Source organism: Coregonus lavaretus, assembly GCF_964263955.1.
Source record: "Coregonus lavaretus genome assembly, chromosome: 6".
Lineage (NCBI taxonomy): Eukaryota > Metazoa > Chordata > Actinopteri > Salmoniformes > Salmonidae > Coregonus > Coregonus lavaretus.
Genome location: NC_139993.1, coordinates 38054668 through 38075641, shown reverse-complemented (window position 1 = coordinate 38075641; position 20974 = coordinate 38054668). Strand labels below are relative to the sequence as shown.

The following is a 20974-nucleotide window of genomic DNA, read 5'->3' as shown; positions in this document are numbered from 1 at the left end:
CACATACACTTCAATTGAGCATTTATTAAGTGTTATGCAGAGTGCACTGAGCTTTGATCGGAGAATATAAAGGGAGATTTTTTGAAATAATGCACTTTTGTGATTTGAACCAATTATGTTTATTAGGAATAATGATAAGATATTAATTTAAAGAACATAATGTAGACCTAACCACAAACATTTTTATGCAATGATAATTTGATCTTTGAAGTTATCCTTCACTTTATTTAAAATTGAGAGTACAAAATAAAAAGCAGTATATGTTTTACTTCATAATCCTCTAAAGAGCATCTGTGGAGAAAACAATGAACGCATAAACCTGCTGTTTAATCCAATACAAATAATAAGGGATAATCTAATTGAACATTATATAACAAAGTTATTTTACAATCTCATAAGCAACATGTTTATTCCCTTTCCAGCAATATTGTGTTGTACATGTTATAATATATGTTTTATGCAGCTCCTAACAATAAACACAATTTTATATAAAGGTTTATTATACATATTATACATATTGTTTTGCATGTTGCTGAGCAATTGTCTATGAGAGGGCCATTGGACTATATGGATTTTCATACTAAGCATTTAATAACGTTGTAATAAACTACTAATGTGTCCAAAATGCTCAACCTTTTCAGTCTTCATATGAGTTCCATAATGGATGCATAATGCTGTTTTATAATTAATAGTTTTTACACTCATAGGTTCTAACTGAAGAAAGATGTTGGCTAGTTAATTAATTGTAAGTTTGATATTTTAAAAATTAACTAAATAAAGTAAATGCAATAGGATGAGTTTGATATTAGACAGGTTTGATTTAATGAATACAGAACTATCAACCTATTTGATAACAAAATAGCCTTACTTTAGTGAGAGGAGAAAAAAGCAAAACCCACAATCAGAGCACCTTAGTGCTTAGGTCTATTTGAGACATACTTTGATATATTTCCGAATCACAGTATGTATTAATATTTTAATGAGGAAAATAACACCCTAGAATAAGTCTGCTTTGTGGGAATTTTTCCCACGATGTTGCTCCTGTGACACACTACCACACTTTCCCACGCATGCTCATTTAAGCGCGCGCCGCTGCCGGGAGCAAGAGGCGGACCTTGTGGAGAGAGAGCATGTGAGAGTCCACGCGCCGAAAGTAGGTTACAGCAGCGAGCGAAAAAAGACATTGAGCTCTAATCCAGGAAAGAAGTGGGAAGACCAAGAGTTCGCTACAATATTTTATTGCATACAGTCCACGCTGAATTACAGGAAGAATACTTATGCTACACGGAGTAAATACGGAAACAATCTTACTAATAACCTATTCGTTTGATATTTTGTTTGTTTCACAGACCAGCTATTAGAAAACATATGAGATTTTTTTATTTATTTTTATTTAACAGCTCCTTTTTGGAGTGAAAAAGCGTAGATCATATTTATATTCCTCCATTTTATTTTCATTAGCCTACCTGCAGATTTATGACAAAAAAATTATACAGCAAGAATATGAGAGGTAAGTTTATTGTAATAATACTTATATATAGAATAATAAAATATAGAATATATGTTGTTTTGCTAATTAAAGTGATAGTTTTGTATGGGAATAATGTAAACTGTGGTGGATGCATTACTTTGAAGTAACCTACTGTACTGTCAGAGCTGAAGTGCGCTTGTTGAAACCAGGCACGCTTGGCAATGAACGACGACACAGATCTCAGATAAGCTTCAACGGACTGTTTGGCCATGACATGCTTTAAGACAAATAACCTAGTATTCTATGTCCCCCGTCAAGATATTTTACAATTTAAATTTAGAAACTTAAAACCACTGCAATTATTATTATTATTATTATTTTTATGCATCAAATTCAAGTTAAAAATATATAAATATTTGCATGGACATTTGCATGGCATTTCCCATAAGCTACAGCTTAGGTTATACATATATGATATGTAAATGTATGACAATCAGTGTGCAGATAAACTTCGAAGGTGATTCGTTTGTCTTTGCATGCAGAATGACAAGAAGAATTTCGATGTAGTTACTTTAATTCGCCAGCAATTGGCAGCAATCATGTTTGGTTATGTAAGAGGCTGAAATGGCTTTCACGAAAAACATTATATAATCGTGTAATCTATTTGTTATTAGGCCTACAGAGATTATGTTTGTTCAGCTCTGTTTGCCATTCAGCATGTAGCCTAGGTACTAGGTAGGTTATAGGTTATCTGTCTGAGTGACTATTGTTGGCCATAATGAACTTGATCATATTAATATATTTATTAATATAATATACAAAATAATATAAATATAAAAAAATGCACCCAACCCCTCAAAACTCGAGAGTGCTGATTTCGTGTCAGTTCTAATTGGTGGTGCGCGGGTGGGTGTTTGATATCGCGTGTTGAGTGCGCGTTGTTGTTTTCTGCATCCCGGCATGGCGGACTGTGGGAGAGAGTCCACTGTTCCATTGACCTAGTTCTGTCATTGAGGATTACACAGCATTCAGAGAGGTGGTGGAGGATGGGTGGGGACTGGGGAGGCATGGCTTCTGAGGGTTATCGTAATTTCTAAAGCAATCCATTAGCCATTACTTCAATCTGAGGACATTGGCAGTGGAGAAACCGACCAGGTCTTGCAGAGTAGAGGTTTCATGGTATGTACAAACCAATGCGGGTTGTGTGTCAACAACAGAGCGTTTGCTGGTGCATAAGTAAACAAATAAAGTTTATTATAGTCCACATATTATTTGCTACATTGGTTATGCTTTTTGATTGATAGGCTACACAGATATCAGTGTTTAACAGATTATGTTTTGTATCATCAATCATTAATAATCTAATATTTTTTATTATTTTTTATCCAGAGTATTCATCAGAATTTTACCCATCTTCACATTTAGTATGCAAAAACAATGTAGGCCTATAGCACTTGTGGTCAGGTCATGTGTACAAGAGGCCCAGGGGCCATGTTGTGCAGGATGCACTTTATATGCAGAGCCCCAGCAGGATATGGGTAGCAACAACCAGTGGCCTACATTCACCTCTCAGCCCTCACTCTGTTTCCATTGTGAGTTTAGCTACTTGATTACAGCAACCAGAATCTACGTCATCCATTTGTTTTCAACCACTGCTTCCATCAATATACAGTACGATAGATTACATAACTCCTGTCTCTCATTCTCTCCAGTGATCCACACCTATGTGGCTATGGATGGACCCTCAGGTGCCAATGGCAGGGCCACTGTAAACGTAATGGATGCAGCCACTGTAGCGATTACTTTTATGAAGTGGACTTCTCCTAAGTGAGAAGAGAACTCTGTCTGCCACACTGTGTGAAGTGTTACAGCCATGTAGGGTATAGTTTTAGCAAGGGATCAAAGACAAAGTATAGCAGTGGAGGCAGCTCTCTGCTCCCAAGGGCACTGTTATTCAAGCTCAAAGTCATTATCTGTCAGGAAATGTTCACAGTGGGGCTACAGTATGTGTGAAGATGCCTCTCTCTGACAACTGGCTGCTAACGTTCCACTCCCTAGAGTTTTAACTCTTGCCCTGCCTAGAGTTGATTCATCCTCCTTTGACTCCCTATACAGTATGATTAGACTAGTGCTGGGAGTTTTGCCTGGCCAGGGGAAAAACGATGGACCCCAGATAAAGGCTATATGCTACATATAATGAATAACTGCTGGCCCAAAGTACAGTCTGACTATTTGTTTGGGAGCAGAGTCGTAAAGTCATGGAGTTATATATGATGTGTCGAAATGTGGTTGTAGCACAGCCCTAAATATGTTCTAGTGCGGGGGATGAGCAAACAAGCAGAGGACAAAAGTAACTTTGTTTAAAATGTTTGTTTTTACAGCTTTTTTGTTACATATACATTTTACGCACATTTTACATACATGGTACTTTCACAGCATTCACATAACAAAGATATTGTTTTTTTTTAATACACATTACATTTAGGATAGATAGTACTCAGGCATCTCCAGTCTACATTATACAGTATATAGTGTTTTCAGTAATAACTATTACCAATCATGTGCTTTTTATTCCCACCCCTCAGCTACTCTCAGCCCATCCCTCCTGTCTCGGTAGACCGCCCTCTTTTGATTTCCATGTGCCATATATTTTTCAACTGTGCTGTGATGTCTTACATGAAATTTGAACCTTTCTAATTGAATAGTATCGACAGATTGTGAGTTAAAGATGACATTTTTTCCTAAGAGTATTATTATATTGTTGATTGATTGACTATGGCTTTCCAAATCGCCCAACACTGCTATTTGTAGGGTTAATTTTAAATGAATGTTGTGATTTTTCTGCCATTCCTGAACCTGTGACTAGAAATAAGCTACATGGGGGCAATACCAGAATAAATGATCTAATGATTCTGTCTCTTTGTAGCAAAATCTGCAGAGCTGAGATTGTTGTATGCTCAATATATACAGTATATAACATTCTGTTGGTGGCAAGAATTTTGTATAATCATATTTTGCAACCTGTACGGTGCAGCTGTCAACATCTTTGTCCTCAAATGAAACTGGTGTATTTTTCTATTTATTCCAACCTTTTTCAGCCAATTTTGGTCTTTAATATATGGCAGACAAATTCCCTACCTTCTCCCCCTTCCACTTGCCTCCTCCATTTTCCAGTAATGCTGCAATCAGTATATAATATAAGGATAAAATAAAGACGTTACTTCTAAAAGCCTATTTCACACCATAGCCTGCTGAATTTACAAGATAACTTTATCTTTCATTTTGATTTCAGCACAAATGAAAATGTAGCACTGACTTGCCCATGGATTGATGTTTCAGCATTGTCTCAATGAAGAGTTCGGCGTTCAACTAGCCATGTGCGACATGTGCGCACAGTTACAGTACAAGCCTGCTAGAGTTAGCGGCAGGCGGACAAGCAATATCTACCTTCGTAGTACAGATGAAGCCTGACCTGGAATGTGAAGCTAACTGAAGCTGACTAGCTTTATAAAAGCCTGAGTAGATCTAGCGTGCTTCGTAGTATAGCACTCAGGACTGTCAGGGAAATGCAGATTGATATGTTACACTCAATGATCTATGGCAGTGGAGCAAAATATATAGAGAGCAAATGAGAAGTGGATGTTTCATACGCCAAAAATACAGCCACAAACCACACCCATAAAACAAGAATAAATGCTGAAATTCATTGAAAAACAGTCAAAGCAACAACTAAATAAAAAAATTAAACAAAAAAAGTATATGTTTTGGGAAACCAAAAAAAGAGTACAATCATCTGGTGATGTCATTTATTTTCCTACTCAATATTTAGTATTAACACAGTAACACTGATTGTTACCTAATGTAGCTCGGCTAGATCATCAGTCAACATCATTGGCACCGTACACTCATGCCTCAGGGCCTCTAAGTCCACTCTCAGTGCACTCCTGTTACTTCTACAGAGGAATTACTCAATCCTCTTGTGCATATTTAAAGAGTTGGGCTCTGTGTCAGCCATACACTCTCACAGAGTACTACTTTGTGTAGGTAGGCCACACTGTAGTAGAGAGAGAGGGAGAAGTTATCACTATCCACAAAGCTGTTTTAGAAAACTGGTAGGCCCCATCAGCAGCCTAGCCTAGAGAGAGGGTTATGTTTTATGAACTAAATGTCGCCTTAACCTTGCAAAAAAGCTCCAGGACAAGAGCACCTCACACAAGGTGATCTATGTTATATATATATACCTTAAACCCTTAACGCATATGCAATGTAGGTTAAACATACAGTGTGTCAAGTAAATACAAAGTGCAAGGTAAATAGGACCTTCGGACTCCCTATGAGCTGTTTGGTTAGGTAAGATAAGAGAAGAGAGAAAAGTCTCCTTGATTGCAGGCTTTACTGCTGGGACAAGCAAACTGACCGGCAGAGACTGACACACTGACACAGAGTTGCCTCAGAAGATACCTCAAGAAACATGACCCCAGATAACTGACAGTACCACTAACTGCTTTAGGGCGCTAAAACTCTAATCAAATCCCACCTTCAATCACAATTGTCTGCAGATTGTGATAGCATGAACATTTCCAGCACTTTTTGAATTTGCTTGCTAGTATTGTACATTAGTATCGGCTTTCTTGGTTTGAACTAGATTATAATTTCTTCAACAAGAATTTGACAACACTCCCCTCCCACTTAGTAGATGGCTATTACAACATCAGTTCTGTCCCTTAATATACATAATTTTTTAGCTGGTTCCTCTATATATAGCCTACAGTGCATTTGGAAAGTATTCAGACCCCTTGACTTTTTCCCCATTTTGTTATGTTACAGCCTTATTCTAAAATTGATTTTAAAAATGTTACACACAATACCGCATAATGACAAAGCAAAAAAAGTTTTTTTTGTGATTTCTGCAAATGTATTAAAAATAACGTAAATATCACATTTACGTAAGTAATCAGACCCTTTACTCAGTACTTTGTTGAAGCACCTTTGGCAGCGATTACAGCCTCGAGTCTTCTTGAGGATAATGCTACAAGCTAGGCACATCTGTATTTGGGGAGTTTGGATGGGGAGTCAGGTTGGATGGGGAGCGTCGCTGCACAGCTATTTTCAGGTCTCTCCAGAGATCGGGTTCAAGTCCGGGCTCTGGCTGGGCCACTCAAGGACATTCAGAGACTTGTCCCGAAGCCACTCCTGCGTTGTCTTGGCTGTGTGCATAGGGTCGTTGTCCTGTTAGAAGGTGAACCTTCGTCCCAGTTTGAGGTCTTGAGCGCTCTGGAGCAAGTTTTCATCAAAGATCTCTGTGTACTTTGCTCCGTTCATCTTTCCCTCGATCCTGACTAGTCTCCCAGTCCCTGCCGCTGAAAAACATCCCCACAGCATGATGCTGCTACCACCATGCTTCACCGTAGGAATGGTGCCAGGTTTCCTCCAGACGTGACACTTGGCATTCAGGCCAAAGAGTTCAATCTTGGTTTCATCAGACCAGAGAATCTTGTTTCTCATGCTGAGAGTCCTTTAGGTGCCTTTTGGCAAACTCCAAGCGGGCTGTCATGTGCCTTTTACTGAGGAGTGGCTTCTGTCTGCCCACTCTACCATAAAGGCCGGAGAAGATGGCTGCCGTTTTACAGCCCTCTAACCAATTGTACTATAATGTTTGTTTTTTCGCATGATTTGTAATTTATTCTGTATATAATGTTTCTGCCATCGTCTCTTATAACCAAAAAGAGCTTCTGGATATCAGGACAGCGATTACTCACTTCGTATTGGACGAAGGCGGCCGCAAAGGATATCCTACAGACACCCGACAAGGCCCAAATCCCCGTCATTCGCAGGAGAAAGAGACAGAGATATCGTGGACGTAGGTCGGGCTGCCTCGTAAGGATGCGACGGCGAGCAAGTAAACTGCCTCTTCCATCAATCCTATTAACCAATCTTCAATCATTGGAAAATAAATTAGATGACCTACGATTACGCTTATTCTACCAACGGGACATTAAAAACGGTAATATCTTATGTTTCACGGAGTCTTGGCTGAACGACGACATGGACAACATAAAGCTAGCGGGCTATACGCTACATCGGCAGGATAGAACGGCTGACTCCGGTAAGACAAGGGGTGGCGGTTTTTGTATATTTGTAAACAACAGCTGGTGCACAAAATCAAATACTAAGGAAGTCTCGAGGTTTTGCTCGCCTGAGGTAGAGTACCTTATGATAAGCTGTAGACCACGCTATTTACCAAGAGAGTTTTCAACTATATTTTTCATAGCTGTCTATTTACCACCACAAACCAATGCTGGCATTAAGATTGCACTCAATGAGCTTTATAAGGCCATAACTAAACAGGAAAACGCTCATCCAGAGGCAGCGCTCCTAGTGGCCGGGGACTGTAATGTAGGAAAACTTAAATCCGTTCTACCTAATTTCTACCAGCATGTTAAATGTGCAACCAGAGGGAAAAAAACTCTAGACCACCTTTACTCCACACAAAGAGACACATACAAAGCTCTCCCTCGCCCTCCATTTGGCAAATCTGACCATAACTCTATCCTCCTGATTCCTGCTTATAAGCAAAAAAATAAAACAGGAAGCACCAGTGACTCGGTTAATAAAAAAGTGGTCAGATGACACAGATGCTAAGCTACAGGACTGTTTTGCTAGCACAGACTGGAACATGTTCCGGGATTCTTCAGATAGCATTGAGGAGTACACCACATCAGTCACTGGCTTCATCAATAAGTGCATCGATGACGTCGTCCCCACAGTGACCGTACGTACATACCCCAACCAGAAGCCATGGATTACAGGCAACATCCGCACTGAGCTAAAGGGTAGAGCTGCCGCTTTCAAGGAGCGGGACTCTAACCCGGACGCTTATAAGAAATCCCGCTATGCCCTCAAACAGGCAAAGAGTCAATACAGGACTAAGATTGAATCGTACTACACCGGCTCTGACGCTCGTCGGATATGGCAGGGCTTGAAAACTATTACAGACTACAAAGGGAAGCACAGCCGCGAGCTGCCCAGTGACACAAGCCTACCAGACGAGCTAAACCACTTCTATGCTCGCTTCGAGGCAAGCAACACTGAAGCATGCATGAGAGCACCAGCTGTTCCGGATGACTATGTGATCACGCTCTCCGTAGCCGATGTGAGTAAGACTTTTAAGCAGGTCAACATTCACAAGGCCGCAGGGCCAGACGGATTACCAGGACGTGTACTCCGAGCATGTGCTGACCAACTGGCAAGTGTCTTCACCGACATTTTCAACATGTCCCTGACTGAGTCTGTAATGCCAACATGTTTCAAGCAGACCACCATAGTCCCCGTGCCCAAGGACACTAAGATAACCTGCCTAAATGACTACCGACCCGTAGCACGGATGTCTGTAGCCATGAAGTGCTTTGAAAGGCTGGTCATGGCTCACATCAACACCATTATCCCAGAAACCCTAGACCCACTCTAATTTGCATACCGCCCCAACAGATCCACAGATGATGCAATCTCTATTGCACTCCACACTGCCGTTTCCCACCTGGACAAGAGGAACACCTACGTGAGAATGCTATTCATTGACTACAGCTCAGCGTTCAACACCATAGTGCCCTCAAAGCTCATCACTAAGCTAAGGATCCTGGGACTAAACACCTCCCTCTGCAACTGGATCCTGGACTTCCTGACGGGCCGCCCCCCAGGTGGTAAGGGTAGGTAACAACACATCTGCCACGCTGATCCTCAACACAGGGGCCCCTCAGGGGTGCGTGCTCAGTCCCCTCCTGTACTCTCTGTTCACCCATGACTGCATGGCCAGGCACGACGCCAACACCATCATTAAGTTTGCAGACGACACAACAGTGGTAGGTCTGATCACCGACAACGATGAGACAGCCTATAGGGAGGAGGTCAGAGACCTGGCCGCGTGGTGCCAGGTTAACAACCTCTCCCTCAACGTGACCAAGACAAAGGAGATTATTGTGGACTACAGGAAAAAAAAGAGGACTGAGCACGCCCCCATTCTCATCGACAGAGCTGTAGTGGAACAGGTTGAGAGCTTCAAGTTCCTTGGTGTCCACATCACCAACGAACTATCATGGTCCAAACACACCAAGACAGTCGTGAAGAGGGCACGACAAAGCCTATTCCCCCTCAGGAGACTGAAAACATTTGGCATGGGTCCTCAGATCCTCAAAAAGTTATACAGCTGCACCATCGAGAGCATCCTGACTGGTTGCATCACCGCCTGGTATGGCAACTGCTCGGCCTCCGACCGCAAGGCATTACAGAGGGTAGTGCGTACGGCCCAGTACATCATTGGGGCCAAGCTTCCTGCCATCCAGGACCTCTATACTAGGCGGTGTCAGAGGAAGGCCCTCAAAATTGTCAAGCGGTACCGGAGCGCCAAGTCTAGGTCCAAAAGGCTTCTCAACAGCTTTACCCCCAAGCCATAAGACTCCTGAACAGCTAATCATGGCTACCCGGACTATTTGCACCCCCACCCCATCTTTTTACGCTGCTGCTACTCTGTTAATTATTTATGCATAGTCACTTTAACTCTACCCACATGTATATATTACCTCAACTACCTCAACTAGCCGGTGTCCCCGCACATTGACTCTGCACCGGTACACCCCTGTATATAGCCTCCCTACTGTTATTTTATTTTACTTCTGCTCTTTTTTTCTCAACACTTTTTTGTTGTTGTTGTTTTATTTTACTTTTTATTAAGAAATAAATGCATTGTTGGTTAAGGGCTGTACGTAAGCATTTCACGGTAATGTCTACACCTGTTGTTTTCGGCGCATGTGGCAAATAACATTTGATTTGATTTGATTTGATTGGTGGAGTACTGCAGAGATGGTTGTCTTTCTGGAAGGTTCTCCCATCTCCACGGAGGAACTCTGGAGCTCTGTCAGAGTGACCATCGGGTTCTTGGTCACCTCCCTGACCAAGGCCCTTCTCCCCCGATTGCCCAGTTTGGCCGGGCGGCCAGCTCTAGGAAGAGTCTTGGTGGTTTGAAACTTCTTCCATTTAAGAATGATGGAGGCCATTGTGTTCTTGGGGACCTTCAATGCTGCAGAAATGTTTTGGTACCCTTCCCCAGATCTGTGCCTCGACACAATCCTGTCTCGGAGCTCTACGGACAATTCCATCGACCTCATGGCTTGGTTTTTGCGCTGACATGCACTGTCAACTGTGGGACCTTATATAGACAGGTGTGTGCCTTTCCAAATCATGTCCAATCAATGGAATTTACCACAGGTGGACTCCAATCAAGTTGTAGAAACATCTCAAGGATGATCAATGGAAACAGGATGCACCTGAGCTCAATTTTGAGTCTCATAGAAAAGTGTCTTAATACTTGTGTAAATAAGGTATTTCTGTTTTTTATTTGTAATAAATTAGCAAACATTTCTAAAAACCTGTTTTCGCTTTGTCCTTATGGGGTATTGTGTGTAGATTGATGAGGGAAAAAAAACATTTAATCAATTTTAGAATAAGGCTGTAACGTAACAACATTTGGAAAAAGGGAAGGGGTCCGAATATTTTCCGAATGCACTGTAAATCATCTTATCTCACTCATATTGGTTACACTTTATTTTACTGCCCACTAATTACCTGGTATTTACCATGTTGCAATGTTTATCATTACATAATTATTACTTTTTGGTTTCTTTGAGATAAATCTTCCTAGAGAGAGTGCATTTATGAGAGTAAAATACAAATAGTCCTTTGTCTAAACTTGACAGAGCATGACTACAGGTCAAACTTCCCTGACCCATTGACCAAACCAGAAAAGTAAGGCCCACAAGGACTCATACTTCTTCAAACAATGTCCAGAAACTTTGCTGACATTCTGAACTGCTACATAGTGCTACATGCTACTACTGTATGGTGCTTTGTGTACTTTACATGCCAAATACTGTCACGTGATTAAGAGATTGTCCTCAAATTAATTAGTCATCCATTTGAGTTGTGTGAAAAGTTTTCAGGTGTTGAATCCATGAGCACTTTATGTAACTGTGACATGTCCAGGCAGACCATTACACTCCTGCAGGTCTCTGTGGCCATGCTAGGGGTATTAATAGTTTTATGGACAGCTGAAACTGCACTCAAATACCTGACATGCTGCCACAAGTTGAGCACCAGTGTAAGTTACAGTCAGGGCCCCTTCAGAATATATTGTATGTTGAAAATACTCTTGCACTCCCTGGTGTTACATAAGTGGAAAATGGATGGCAATACAGCTGTATTTACTCTACAGTTTCTAAAGTGTTCATCAATCTTTCACTAATCAAACATAGACTGTTTTTTTAGGCCTGTGAACATTTCCATTCCCCTGTTAGTGATTTAATCATATTTGGTTCCACCTTAAAACAAGAAAGAAAGAAATCGGATTACAGGCCTTGCAAGGCTGACACCTAAAGTACCTCCCCCTTGCTGAATGGGAAAGTGTGTCAGTAGAACAGCTCATCCTCTCTCATAGCCTGTATGTGCTCCGCAGCTGAGCGGCAGGTCAGTTAACATATCAGAGACAAAGCTATGCTCCCGGGAACCAATGTGAGCGATAGGGGAGGGAAGGGGTAGGCTTTTCACAGCATTGCTAGGGTGACCTCCTCCCCTGAATGAGTGTTTTTCGTGGAGCAAGGCCAGACGGCAGTTATATAACATGGAGAGGGTGGGGGCCAGGGGCGCTGGATATGTTAGAGAGAAAGAGAAAGGTTTTTTCCCACTGTCTTAGTTTTTTCCCCCATTTCCTTAGTTGCTTTTTGTAGATCAGTAGAAATTCTATCCAGGAAAACTCAAATATCTCACTCACATTATTCATAAGAGACTCCCACTCACACAGCCGTAGTAGTTGAGAAGGGGAAAATGGATCCTATTATTTTCTCCCTTCCTATCCATGAAGCTGAGATTTCCACTTTATAGTCAGTCACTTACCTCATTTGCTTTGCTCCCAGTGTGTGACGCACTTATCTACCCACAGCCTCACTCGGTGATTGGTTAGGCGTGAGTTGTTTTTTGATGAGCTGGTAAAGGGCAGTTAATACTGTTGCTGCCTGCAAATGAAATGTTACCTAACGCCTTGCGTCACTGTAACACAAAGTAGTTCTGAAAAAATCATTCAACACACCCAGCAGTCAAAGCAAACAGAGAAAAAACTGCAATTGTTTTTGAGAATAGCCATTTTATCTTGTGTAGCGGAGGAGGCTCTCCTGAAGCCGGGGCTTTTGTGAACCTCTTAACATTTAGTTCACCCTGGAGGAGGATCAGTGCCAGTTATTCTGGGCCATAGGAGGCCCTGCCACTTAGATAAACAGCATAATGAAAAGAACAGCCTGTTTCAGGGAGAGAGGGCTCAGTGCTGTGCACACACTGTTAAAGGTGTAGTCTATGTGTTCCATTTGTAGATTTTGGCAGGATGCATTGTTCTAATTTCTTTCATCCTACGAGTTGACATTTAAACAATATTTTATATGAATACATGTTATATTACATTTTATAGTTTTATTGCTGGGGTGGATATATTTTATCTGCAAATTGTTGCAGATTGGCTTTTGCTTTTGATAGTGTTTCTGTTTGGTTCAAAATCAGGGCAGTTGGTAATAAAGATGAAACAGATTGAAATGTGGCTATTCCTTCTTATTTGATAGGGTTTATGGGGATGTTCCTCATATCGCCACCTGTCGTGCACTTTCTCACACAGTTCTGGCACAGATCATGAGACTCCTTATCACCAGACGATTGAACCATGTCATACTAGAGATTAATAAACCCAACCCAAGACGCCATCAATCAATGTTTTATTATCTAGTCTAGTCACTTTTAAAGCACAATCAGTGCTTTCAGTCTGAACACAGCTATTGAACAACTTGTATGAAGCACCAGCATGCAAATCCACCTCACATGTTAAAATGTGTTAAGTATGCAATGTACTAAATGTTCCTCCTCTCTCCTTCCAGCACAAATTGAAGTAATACCCTGCAAGATCTGTGGGGACAAGTCATCAGGGATCCACTATGGCGTAATCACCTGTGAAGGCTGCAAGGTGAGCAACCTCAACCTCGGCGTGCCTTCGAGATCTGTTTACTCCACTCGAGTGTTCTATTTTGGTTTAGCATCCCTCAAGAATACCCTCAGCAAATTCAATCAATATAGACTATTTATATATTGTATGCCATTGCCCAGTACTTCAGCCCTCCCTGCTACTGTGCCTGTGTTCATGGTGTTTGTGCTTGTGTGTTTGTAGGGTTTCTTCAGACGCAGCCAGCAGAACAATGCTATGTACTCCTGCTCCCGGCAGAGGAACTGTCTGATTGACCGCACCAATCGGAATCGCTGCCAACACTGCCGGCTGCAGAAGTGCCTGGCCCTGGGCATGAGCCGTGATGGTGAGTGTGAAACACACAAACACAACAAGGTCAGTCCAGAGGCGACCACTGTCTGTCTGTCTCTTCACCGGACGCTAGGGCTCTCTGGGTCTTATTGAAAGGCCATGTGTAGAGTTCATTTATACTGTGTGAAATCACTGCTGGAATCATGCCAGAGTATGGAATTCAATTCTATATTTAGTTCTATATTGGCTCCATATGGACTTATGAGCTCATAATTCATTCCCTGGTTATTGACTGACTCTTTATCTCCTTTGCTGATACAGCGGTGAAGTTTGGCCGCATGTCCAAAAAGCAGAGAGACAGCCTGTATGCTGAGGTCCAGAAACACCAGGCGTCCCAGGAGTTAGCTGCCGCCCGCAAGGAGGGAGCCGAGGTTGAAGGTCATGGCCGGGCATACAGCAGAGGCTCCAGTGCCGCCCTCAGCGACCTTGACGACATCGCCACCCTGCCGGACGGCCTGCTGTTCGACCTGCCCCTGACACCAGAGGGCGGCGAAAGAGAGTACTGCAATCTGGAGATGATGGGGGGCAGCAGCTCGTCCTCTCAGAGCTCGCCCGAACAGAACGGACTAGACTTCAGAGATGGCAACCACCACATCAAGCACGAGTACCAGCTGCTGCACGAGTCCAGCCTATTCACGCACACGCTGCTCAACACTCTACCGGAGGGGTTCTCAATACTTGAGATCGGTAAGTGGAACTGTCACTCTTATCATTATCTGCTGTGTGTCACTAAAACTATCACTAGATCATTTTTCATTGAGTGTGGTTGAAAGCTAACCCATACTTGACTTGTCAATTTCCAGAGCGTATAACTGCTAGTGTGGTAAAGTCTCACATAGAGACCAGTCAGTACGGCAGTGAGGAGCTGAAGAGACTTTTCTGGTCCCTGTACACCCCTGAGGAGACACGCAGCTTCCAGAGCAAGGTAAACATCAATGTCCTGTACCAGGATTAACTCAGTGACCTAGTACTCTGTGACCGCTGACCTATATACTCTTACACTACTATGTGCTATTCCCAATGTCATATCTAACATGGGCATCCCTCTGGTCTCTCTTTCAGTCTGCGGAAGTCATGTGGCAGCATTGTGCCATCCACCTCACCAATGCCATCCAGTATGTGGTGGAGTTTGCCAAGCGCATCACTGGATTCCTTGATCTGTGTCAGAACGACCAGATCATTCTTCTCAAAGCAGGTCAGTACCTACTGTTAGTACATAGGAGGAGTGCATTTCATAACTCTATTTCATGACCTCATATAACAGCTTTCTCTGAGCTTAAAGCACAGTTCCTGTTCACACAACCTGAGCGTGTATGCATTTACTACATTTACAGTACATTTACCCAAAACATTTTTTGTTTGTTTACATCGTAGAATAATAGTGAATACATCAAAACTATGAAATAACACATATGGAATCATGTAGTAACCAAAAAAGTGTTAAACAAATCAAAATATATTTTATATTTGAGAGATTCTTCAAATAGCCACCCTTTGCCTTGATGACAGCTTTGCACACTCTTGGCATTCTCTCAACCAGCTTCACCTGGAATGCTTTTCCAATAGTCTTGAAGGAGTTCCCACATATGCTGAGCACTTGTTGGCTGCTTTGCCTTCACTCTGCGGTCCGACTCATCCCAAACCATCTCAATTGGGTTGAGGTCGGGGGATTGTGGAGGCCAGGTCATCTGATGCAGCACTCCATCACTCTCTTTCTTGGTAAAATAGCCCTTACACAGCCTGGAGGTGTGTTGGGTCATTGTAACTCTGGGTCTTCCATTCCTGTGGCGGTCCTCATGAGAGCCAGTTTCATCATAGCGCTTGATGGTTTTTGCGACTGCACTTGAAGAAACTTTCAAAGTTCTTGACATTTTCTATATTGACTGACCTTCATGTCTTTAAGCAATGATGGACTGTCGTTTCTCTTTGCTTATTTGAGCTGTTCTTGCCATAAAATGGACTTGGTCTTTTACCAAATAGGGCTATCTTCTGTATACCCCCTATTGTCACAACACAACTGATTGGTCCAAACGCATTAAGAAGGAAAGAAATTCCACAAATTAACTTTTATTGAAATGCATTCCAGGTGACTACCTCATGAAGCTGGTTGAGCGAATGCCAAGAGTGTGCAAAGCTGTCATCAAGGCAAAGGGTGGCTATTTGAAGAATCTCAAAAATATTTTGATTTGTTTAACACTTTTTTGGTTACTACATGATTCCATATGTGTTATTTCATAGTTTTGATGTCTTCACTATTATTCTACAATGTAGAAAATAGTAAAAATAAAGAAAAACCCTTGAATGAGTAGGTGTGTCCAAACTTTTGACTGGTAGTGTACATGTCTCAGTACTTAATGTTGTAGTATAGTACTACAACATTAATACACAATAGTATATTTGACAAACGTGTGTCTACAGTTAGAAAAACAAACTCCAGCACTTGGACTACATTTTAACATATACAAACAATTTAATCTAATTTGTGCACACCATATACTGTATTTGTCACATTTTGCATATAGGGTCACTACATTTTGCATAAACCTGGAGGTTGCTACATAAATTAACAACATATGACACAAAGGCCACATTCCGTTTCCAACGATATCGAAGAAGAAAAGTTATTATTCTAACGATGGCTCTTCTTTATGTTTTTTTAAAATTATGTGCTGTTTGTTTATCATCATTGTTTGAATTGTAAAACAAATGTTTAAAAAAAATGATTTTATTTATAATTTATTGAAATAGATTTGATGTTATGATAGGAAATATACTTATTTTATTGACTGACAACATGGAATTAATGTTTTATTTCATGTTGTTTGTGTGTGCATGTTGGCTCATCCTTTTTCTTCCTTTCCCTCTTCATCTCTCCCTCTCCATCTTTGCGGTCTCCGCTTCAGGATGTCTGGATGTGCTTCTGATTCGCATGTGTCGCGCCTACAACCCCATCAACAACACTGTTCTGTTTGATGGCAAGTTTGCCAGCGCACAGACCTTCAAAGCTCTTGGTGAGTCCCTTCTTTATGAAACCAAATCATTAATATTCCATCAGAATTTATTCACACACCAACATAGTTGAACAATTCTAGGTCAACCTTTCAATAGCTTCCGTTTAAAAAAAGTCAGGCGTTTCTGTTTTGATGACACCTGTTTTTCCCCCTGCTTTCTCACAGGTTGTGATGACCTTGTGGCTGCCGTGTTTGACCTGGCCAAGAGCCTGAACCGTATGCAGCTCTCTGAAGAGGAAATGGCTCTCTTCAGTGCTGCTGTTCTCCTGTCACCAGGTAATCCTCTCACACTGTCTCCCGTTGACTGGTATGATGTCCCAGGTCTAAATCAGACACTAAGTAATATGTAAGAAGGAAAACCAGCAGAGTCTAACTGTGGTTGTCGCTCTCTTTTTCCTCCAGACCGACCATGGTTGAAAGACACCCAACAGGTGCAGAAGCTTCAAGAGAAAGTATATCTCTCTCTGCAGCATTGTCTACACAGATGTGGCTCATCAGAGGAGAAACTGGCAAAGGTACATATTGGCAGAGGATGACATATTCCTTTATTCCTAAAACGGGCCTTTGTTCATGGATTTGGGGTGAAATGTGAAAAATATAAATGTTCTATCTCTCTTTTTCCTTGTCTCGCTCTCTCTCTCTCTTCTTCTACCTCTAAGATGGTGTCCAAGCTTCCCATGATGAAGTCCATCTGCAATCTCCACATTGACAAGCTCAAGTTTTTCCGTCTCCTCCACCCGGAGACGACATACAATTTCCCCCCTCTGTACCGTGAGGTGTTCAGCAGTGAAATCACCTTCCCAGACTCCACAATGGGCTAAAAATCTGTTCAGATATGAAAGTGATTCATATAGAGACAGAAAGATGTAGGGAAGGAGAGGTAGAGAGGGAGAGGAACGTGGCAACAGCGAAGCAACCAGCAGATCAGTGAAAATCTTGCACGCTACACTTTAGGACACACTACTCTCACCTCAGAACTCCACTCTATGGAGTCGCTTGGACTGTAAGCCAGTCCAGGCTACAAAATTCAACACTAGGTGCTGGGTACTATGCGCATGCTACTTATTTTTGTTGTTGACTAAAACGGTTCTGAGAATGTAATTTCGCATTCTCAGATGGTTTTTCAAAAGGAGCTTGAGATCTCCCTTAAGCTAAAGTCCTCTGTAAAACGAGGATGACTTCTTTGAATGTACCCCACAGACATGCAGCACAGCCCTAGGCTTGAGACAGAATGTACTATATACAGTGAGGGAAAAAAGTATTTGATCCCCTGCTGATTTTGTACGTTTGCCCACCGACAAAGACATGATCAGTCTATAATTTTAATGTTAGGTTTATTTGAACAGTGAGAGACAGAATAACAACAACAAAATCCAGAAAAATGCATGTAAAAAATGTTATAAATTGATTTGCATTTTAATGAGGGAAATAAGTATTTGACCCCTCTGCAAAACATGACTTAGTACTTGGTGGCAAAACCCTTGTTGGCAATCACAGAGGTCAGATGTTTCTTGTAGTTGGCCACCAGGTTTGCACACATCTCAGGAGGGATTTTGTCCCACTCTTCTTTGCAGATCTTCTCCAAGTCATTAAGGTTTCGAGGCTGACGTTTGGCAGCTCGAACCTTCAGCTCCCTCCACAGATTTTCTATGGGATTAAGGTCTGGAGACTGGCTAGGCCACTCCAGGACCTTAATGTGCTTCTTCTTGAGCCACTCCTTTGTTGCCTTGGCCGTGTGTTTTGGGTCATTGTCATGCTTCTCACCAAGCTGCTTGGTGATGGTCTTGTAGCCCATTCCAGCCTTGTGTAGGTCTACAATCTTGTCCCTGACATCCTTGGAGAGCTCTTTGGTCTTGGCCATTGTGGAGAGTTTGGAATCTGATTGATTGATTGCTTCTGTGGACAGGTGTCTTTTATACAGGTAACAAACTGAGATTAGGAGCACTCCCTTTAAGAGTGTGCTCCTAATCTCAGCTCGTTACCTGTATAAAAGACACCTGGGAGCCAGAAAACGTTCTGATTGAGAGGGGGTCAAATACTTATTTCCCTCATTAAAATGCAAATCAATTTATAACATTTTTGACATGCGTTTTTCTGGATTTTGTTGTTGTTATTCTGTCTCTCACTGTCAAATAAACCTACCATTAAAATTATAGACTGATCATGTCTTTGTCAGTGGGGGATCAAATACTTTTTTCCCTCACTGTACTGTACTATCCTGCCCCATGGAGGAGTTGCTGTGTAGATCTTTTTTAATTTTTTTATTGCAGTTCTACAGCTCAATTTTAGTTTCTTATTTGGTAGTGCCCATACTTTGCAGTTTTGTATCCTATGAACAAACTGTTTAAAGGGACCAAGATCAAACAGATAGGCGGGCAGGTTTGTTTTGCATGCAAGACATGGACAAAGAGACCCAGGGTGTCTATTACCATGCATGCAGACTTGCACAAACAGTACTAAGACAAAGCACTTATGCTGACCTAAATATGTATTTTTACAAGCACACATTCAGACACTGATATTTTTGAGCTCTTGACTTTATTTCTAAAAATGCAATCAAAGACCTCGGTCCCACTACCTTTTCCCCTTGCAAATGCCACTTAGAGAGAGAAAGAGAGAATCACAGAAGTATTTTTAAAGTATTTTTAAATGTTCCTTATACACTTATATTTACAGATGTAAAATAAAATTTGACAGGGATTTATATACAGTATATATATATACTACTGGTGAAAAGTTTTAGAACACCTACTCATTCAAGGATTTGTCTTTATTTTTACTATTTATAATAATAGTGAAGACATCAAAACTATGAAATAACACATATGGAATCATGTAGTAACCAAAAAAGTGTTAAACAAATCAAAATATATTTGAGATTTGTGATTCTTCAAATAGCCACCCTTGATGACAGCTTTGCACACTCTTGGCATTCTCTCAACCAGCTTCATGAGGAAGTCAGCTGGAATGCATTTCAATTAACAGGTGTGCCTTCTTAAAAGTTAATTTGTGGAATTTCTTTCCTTCTTAATGCGTTTGAGCCAATCAGTTGTGTTTTGACAAGGTAGTTGGGGTATACAGAAGATAGCCCTATTTGGTAAAAGACCAAGTCCATATTATGGCAAGAACAGCTCAAATAAGCAAATAGAAACAACAGTCCATCACTACTTTAAGACATGAAGGTCAGTCAATACGGAAAATGTCAAGAACTTTGAAAGTTTCTTAAAGTGCAATCGCAAAAACCATCAAGCGCTATGATGAAACTGGCTCTCATGAGGACCGCCACAGGAATGGAAGACCCAGAGTTACCTCTGCTGCAGAGGATAAGTTCATTAGAGTTACCAGCCTCAGAAATTGCAGCCCAAATAAATGCATCACAGAGTTCAAGTAACAGATACATCTCAACATCAACTGTTCAGAGGGGAATGTGTGAATCAGGCCTTCGTGGTCGAATTGCTGCAAAGAAACCACTACTAAAGGACACCAATAATAAGAAGAGACTTGCTTGGGTCAAGAAACACGAGCAATGGACATTAGACCGGTGGAATTGTGTCCTTTGGTCTGGAGTCCAAATTTGAGATTTTTGGTTCCAACCGCTATGTCTTTGTGAGACGCGGTGAGGGTGAACGGATGATCTCCGCATGTGTATTTCCCACCGTAAAGCATGGAGGAGGAGGTGTTATGGTGTGGGAGTGCTTTGCTGGTGACACAGTCTGTGATGTATTTAGAATTCAAGGCACACTTAACCAGCATGGCTACCATAGCATTCTGCAGCGATACGCCATCCCATCTGGTTTGGGCTTAGTGGGACTATCATTTGTTTTTCAACAGTACAATGACCCAACACACCTCCAGGCTGTGTAAGGGCTATTTTACCAAGAAAGAGAGTGATGGAGTGCTGCATCAGATGACCTGGCCTCCACAATCTCCCGACTTCAACCAAATTGAGATGGTTTGGGATGAATCAGACCGCAGAGTGAAGGAAAAGCAGCCAACAAGTGCTCAGCATATGTGGGAACTCCTTCAAGACTGTTGGAAAAGCATTCCAGGTGAAGCTGGTTGAGAGAATGCCAAGAGTGTGCAAAGCTGTCATCA

The 20974-nt window shown here is 41.6% G+C and overlaps 1 protein-coding gene across 1 annotated transcript; it reads left to right on the top strand.

The window, feature by feature from the left end:
* Positions 1–1214: 1214 nt before the first annotated feature.
* On the top strand, positions 1215–18305 carry LOC311131137 (nuclear receptor ROR-beta-like). The gene is made up of 10 exons (XM_084163967.1): positions 1215–1510; positions 13435–13520; positions 13722–13863; positions 14130–14555; positions 14672–14793; positions 14931–15063; positions 16772–16879; positions 17045–17155; positions 17282–17394; positions 17539–18305. Exons 1-10 carry the CDS (start codon positions 1477–1479, stop codon positions 17698–17700), a joined length of 1437 nt encoding a protein of 478 aa, XP_084020093.1. The 5' UTR covers positions 1215–1476; the 3' UTR covers positions 17701–18305.
* Positions 18306–20974: the final 2669 nt, after the last annotated feature.

What these genes read in the sequence shown, in the direction of transcription:
- LOC311131137 (XM_084163967.1), top strand. Translation starts at nt 1,477, where the DNA reads ATGACAAAAAAATTATACAGCAAGAATATGAGAG. An exon ending in ATACAGCAAGAATATGAGAG is followed by an intron (nt 1,511 to 13,434) that starts GTAAGTTTATTG and finishes CTCTCCTTCCAG; the next exon opens with CACAAATTGAAGTAATACCC. An exon ending in CACGCAGCTTCCAGAGCAAG is followed by an intron (nt 14,794 to 14,930) that starts GTAAACATCAAT and finishes TCTCTCTTTCAG; the next exon opens with TCTGCGGAAGTCATGTGGCA.